At 43.3% G+C, this 5000-nt stretch overlaps 1 protein-coding gene across 2 annotated transcripts in view; it reads left to right on the forward strand.

The window, feature by feature from the left end:
* The window catches only part of itga4 (integrin alpha 4), a 36615-nt gene that overhangs the window by 29429 nt on the left and 2186 nt on the right, over positions 1–5000 (forward strand). For both annotated transcript variants that reach the window (XM_080018570.1, XM_080018571.1), the window contains exons 26-27: positions 319–417; positions 1638–1757. In XM_080018570.1, coding sequence (XP_079874696.1) covers positions 319–417; positions 1638–1757 — 219 coding nt within the window. The remainder of the gene's footprint in view (positions 1–318; positions 418–1637; positions 1758–5000) is intronic.

The following is a 5000-nucleotide window of genomic DNA, read 5'->3' on the forward strand; positions in this document are numbered from 1 at the left end:
AAAACACAGTATAATGTGTAAAAACAAAGTATAATCTGTAATAACACAGTATAATATGTAATATCACAGTATAATGTGTAATAGCACAGTATAACATATAATATCACATTATAATATACGATATCACAGTATAATGTATAATTTCACAGAAAAATGTGTAATATCACATTATAATGTGTAATATCCTAGTAGAGTATAATGTGTATTATCACAGTATAATGTGTAATAACAGAGTACAATGTGTAATATTAAAGTATAATGTGTAATATCAAAGTATAATGTGTAATATCACATACACATATAATATGTGTGTTTCAGGGTCGACATGGCATCATGCTGTTAGAGAGTTTGGCCATCTTGTCATCTCCCCGAGCAGATAACAACACTGTGCTGCTAAACTCACACACACTGGCACTGGTAACACACACACACACACACACGTAGCAGTAATGTAGCAGTGTATTTCGAGGTGAATGACAAGGTAATGTAGCAGTAATGTAGCAGTGTCTTTCTAGATGTATAATGAGGTAATGTAGTAGTAATGTAGCAGTAATGTAGCAGTGTATTTCGAGGTGAATGACAAGGTAATGTAGCAGTAATGTAGCAGTGTCTTTCTAGATGTATAATGAGGTAATGTAGTAGTAATGTAGCAGTAATGTAGAAGTAATGTAAAAGTGTATTTCTGGGTGTATAATGAGGTAATGTCACAGTTATGTAGCAGTGTTTTTCTAAATGTATAATGAGGTCAATTGGCAGAAATGTAGGAGTGTTTTTCTATATGTATAATGTGGTAATATAGCAGTGTATGTCTAGGTGTATAATGAGGTAATGTAGCAGTGTGTTTCTAGATGTGTAATGAGGTAATTTAGCAGTAATGTAGGAGTGTTTTTCTATATGTAAAATGAGGCCATGAAGCAGTCATGTAGCATTGTATTTCGAGATGTATAATGAGGTAATGTAGACGTTTTGTAGCAGTGTAGTTTGTTGTGTATAATGAGGTAATGTAGCAGTAATGTAGCAGTGTATTTCTAGATGTATACTGAGGTGATCTAGCAGTAATTTAGCAGTTTATTTCTAGATGTACAATGAGGTAATGTAGCAGTAATGTATCAGTGTATTTCTTTGACGTATAATGAGGTAATTAGCGATAATGTTGCAGTGTATTTCTAGGTGTATATTGAGGTAATGGCACAGTAATGTAGCAGTGTATTTCTAGGTGTATATTGAGGTAATGGCGCAGTAATGTAGCAGTGTATTTCTAGATGTATAATGAGGTAAAGTAGCAGTAATGCAGTAGTGTATTTCTAGATGTATAATGCGGTCATGTAGCAGTAATGTAGCAGTGTTTTTCTAGATTTATAATGAGGTCATGTAGCAGTAATGTAGCAGTGTATTTCTAGTTGTACAGTGAGTTAATGTAGCAGTAATGTAGCAGTTTAATTTAAGATGTATAATGAGGTAATGTAGCATTAATGTTGCAGTGTGTTTCGCTATGTATAATTGGGTAATGTAGCAGTAATGTAGCAGTGTATTTCTCAATGTATAATAAGGTAATCTCACAGTATTTTAGCAGTTTATTTCTAGATGTATAATGAGGTAATGTAGCAGTACTGAGCTGTGAATTTATCTGCCTGCAGGTGGCGCTCGAGGCTCATCACAGTCAGAAACCTTCAGCTGCCGTCAAAGTCTTCATCATCATCATCAGTTTGGTTCTGGGTTTGTTGATCCTGGCAGCGCTGATCTACTGTCTGTGGAAGGTGAGGACCGTGTTTATCTGAACACCTTTAATCCGAACACAATCTGAGTTGGAGTTCTACAGATTATACAAATGTTGTAACAGTACTGAATTTGTTTTTCAGTTTTTTTAGTTTTTTCACATTTCAGTACATTTTTCAGATTTAGATCCTTTAGTTGCGATGAATTGAGATGAATTAAATTCCGGTCAAGTCAGCAGCAAAAAATATTCATGAGTTATATGGTATAATATTGCCAAAAATAAATAACTATTGTCAGGTGGACTGATCATCTAAACCCTGAATATTCTAAACAATATATACTGTAAACTATGAACTAATAATTCAACTATATGAACTCACTGGGCCAACATAAAACCTGGATCGGAACATTCTATACTTTTCCACAATATTTGAATTATGTGGTAAACATTACATTTTTAGGATGAGGTTCACAGATTATCACGGAATCACAGAGCATCACAGAGTTCTACAAAGTCAGAGCCTCAAAGCATCACAGAGCAACACAGGATTACAGTGTCACAGCTTCACAGAGCATCACAGTGGCAATGCTTCACATAGAGACACAGGGCCTCACAATGTCGCAGAGCATTAGAGAGCTTCACAGAATCTGAGCGTCACAGCATCACAGGGCGTCACAGAGCTTCACAGCATCAGAGTGCCACAGCACCAGTGTCACAGCATCACAGTGTCACAGCTTCACAGAGTGTCACATCTTCACAGAGGATCACAGAACATCACAGCATCACAGAGTGTCAGAGAGCTTCACAGCGTCGGAGCACCAGAGCATCACAGAGCGTCAAAGTGCTTTACAGATTCAGAGTGCCACAGAGCATCACAGCATCAAAGAGTGTCATAGTATCACAGTGTCACAGCTTCACAGAGATCACAGAGCATCACAGCATCACAGAGCGTCAGAGAGCTTCATAAAAACATAGCATCACAGCATCACAAAGGTTCACAGAGCTCCAGTGTCACACAGCATCACAGAGCTTCACAGCATCACAGTGTCATAGAGCTTCACAGCATTATAGTGTCACAGCATCACAGCATCACAGAGCTTCACAGAGTATCACAGCATCCCAGAGCATCACAGCATCACAGAGCATCACAGAGCTTCACAGCAGCAGACAGTCTCACAGCATCATAGAGCGTCACAGCATTGCAGACCATCACAGCCTCACAGAGAGTCACAGATTCACAGCCTTATAGAGCGTCACAGAAGATTCAAGATTCAAGATTCAACATTCAAGATTTTTTATTTGTCACATACATATACATACTTCCATACATATATGCAGTGAAATGTAATGCAACGCACCCGGTGATAGCACACAATATGTCCTAGGAAAAAAAATAAAAGTAGAAAATTCCTTTCTAATAGACCGACTAACTGACTCCTAAAACGTAATACAGTGAGTGGAATACTTATAGAATAAGATAAAAATATAAAGAATAAAATACAATAAAAATAAATTGAAATGAAATGGAATAGGTTGAAGGAATATGGCTATGTATATACAGATATGTGCATTTAAAGTGGCATGTGAATTAAAGTGGCATGTGAATGTGAATAGAGGGAGTAGTGTTTGGGATAATACAGCACAGTATACAACAGTACGGCGCAGCAATACGGCATCACGAACAACCCTGAACAGTGATACAGTATGCGGTACAGTATGCTACATACAGTACAGTAGGTAGTGGAGCCTAGTGCATGGCTCAGTTAGGACCCCTGGTGAGGTCAGCGTTGACAGTTCTGATGGCTTGAGGGAAGAAACTCCGTCTCAGTCTCTCTGTTCTCGCTGCGTGACTGCGGAGGCGCTTGCCTGACCGCAGCAGCTGAAACAGTCCGTTGTTGGGGTGATGAGGATCCTTCATGATCCTACGGGCTCTGCTACTACACCTCCTGGTGTATAACTCCTGCAAGGGGGGGAGGGTAGTTCCAGTGGTAAGTTCAGCTGAACGCACCACCCTCTGCAGGGCCCGCCTGTCCTGGGCAGTACAGTTCCCAAACCAGGCAGTGATGTTGCCTGTGAGGATGCTCTCCACTGCTCCAGAGTAGAAGGACTTGAGGATCCTCACCGAGACCCGGAATTTCCTCAGCTGCCTGAGGTGGTAGAGACGCTGCCTCGCCTTTCTCACCAGAGTGTCTGTGTGAACAGTCCATGTTAAGTCCTCTGTGATGTGGACTCCCAGATATCTGAAGCTGCTCACCCTATCGACAGAAGTCCCATTAATCCACAAGGGCGCGTGCGTCCTCGATTGTGATCCTCGCCTAAAGTCCACAATCAGCTCCTTGGTTTTGCTGACGTTCAGGTGTAGGCTGTTGTCCTGGCACCAGAGTGACAGGTCAGCCACCTCCTCGCGGTAGGCCTTCTCATCGCAGTCGGTGATCAGGCCCACGACCACGGTGTCGTCAGCAAACTTGATGATGGTGTTGGAGCTGGACCTGGCCACACAGTCATGTGTGTACAGGGAGTACAGTAGGGGGCTGAGGACGCAGCCCTGGGGGGATCCTGTATTCAGGGTGAGGGAGCTTGACATGTACTTCCCCACCTTGACCACCTGGGGGCGGCCTGTGAGGAAGTCCAGGATCCAGGTGCACAGCGAAGCATTCAATCCTAGCTCCAACAACTTGACAGCCAGTCTGGTGGGAACTATGGTGTTGAAAGCTGAACTATAATCAACGAACAGCATTCTCACATAGGCCCCCTTCTGGCCATCCAGGTGCGTGAGCGTGGTGTGCAGTACCTGGGAGACCGCGTCATCCGTGGATCTGTTCTGCCGGTACGCGAACTGCAACGGGTCCAAGGTGCGGGGGAGGGAGGCGCAGATGTAATCCTTAATCAGCCTCTCGAAACACTTCATGACCACCGAGGTGAGAGCCACCGGACGGTAGTCATTCAGGCAGGTTGGAGAGGCGATCTTCGGGACAGGAACGACGGTGGACCTCTTGAAGCAGGACGGGACCACTGATTCAGCCAGGGAGATGTTGAATATTGTGGTGAACACCGGAGCTAGCTGGTTAGCACAGGTCTTCAGTACTCGTCCAGATATGCCATCTGGGCTCGTAGCTTTCCTGGTGTTCACCCGCATCAGAGCCCTCCTGACCTCGTGCACGGACACTGAGAGTGCGCGCTCGTCCCCAGCGGTGTAGCTCCAATTAGCCGGCGAGCTAGCGGTGCTGTTGCCAGACTCGAACCGCGCATAAAAGGAGTTCAGTTGGTTGGCCAGGGAGGCGTC

Source organism: Zeus faber (assembly GCF_960531495.2).
Source record: "Zeus faber genome assembly, chromosome: 18".
NCBI lineage: Eukaryota > Metazoa > Chordata > Actinopteri > Zeiformes > Zeidae > Zeus > Zeus faber.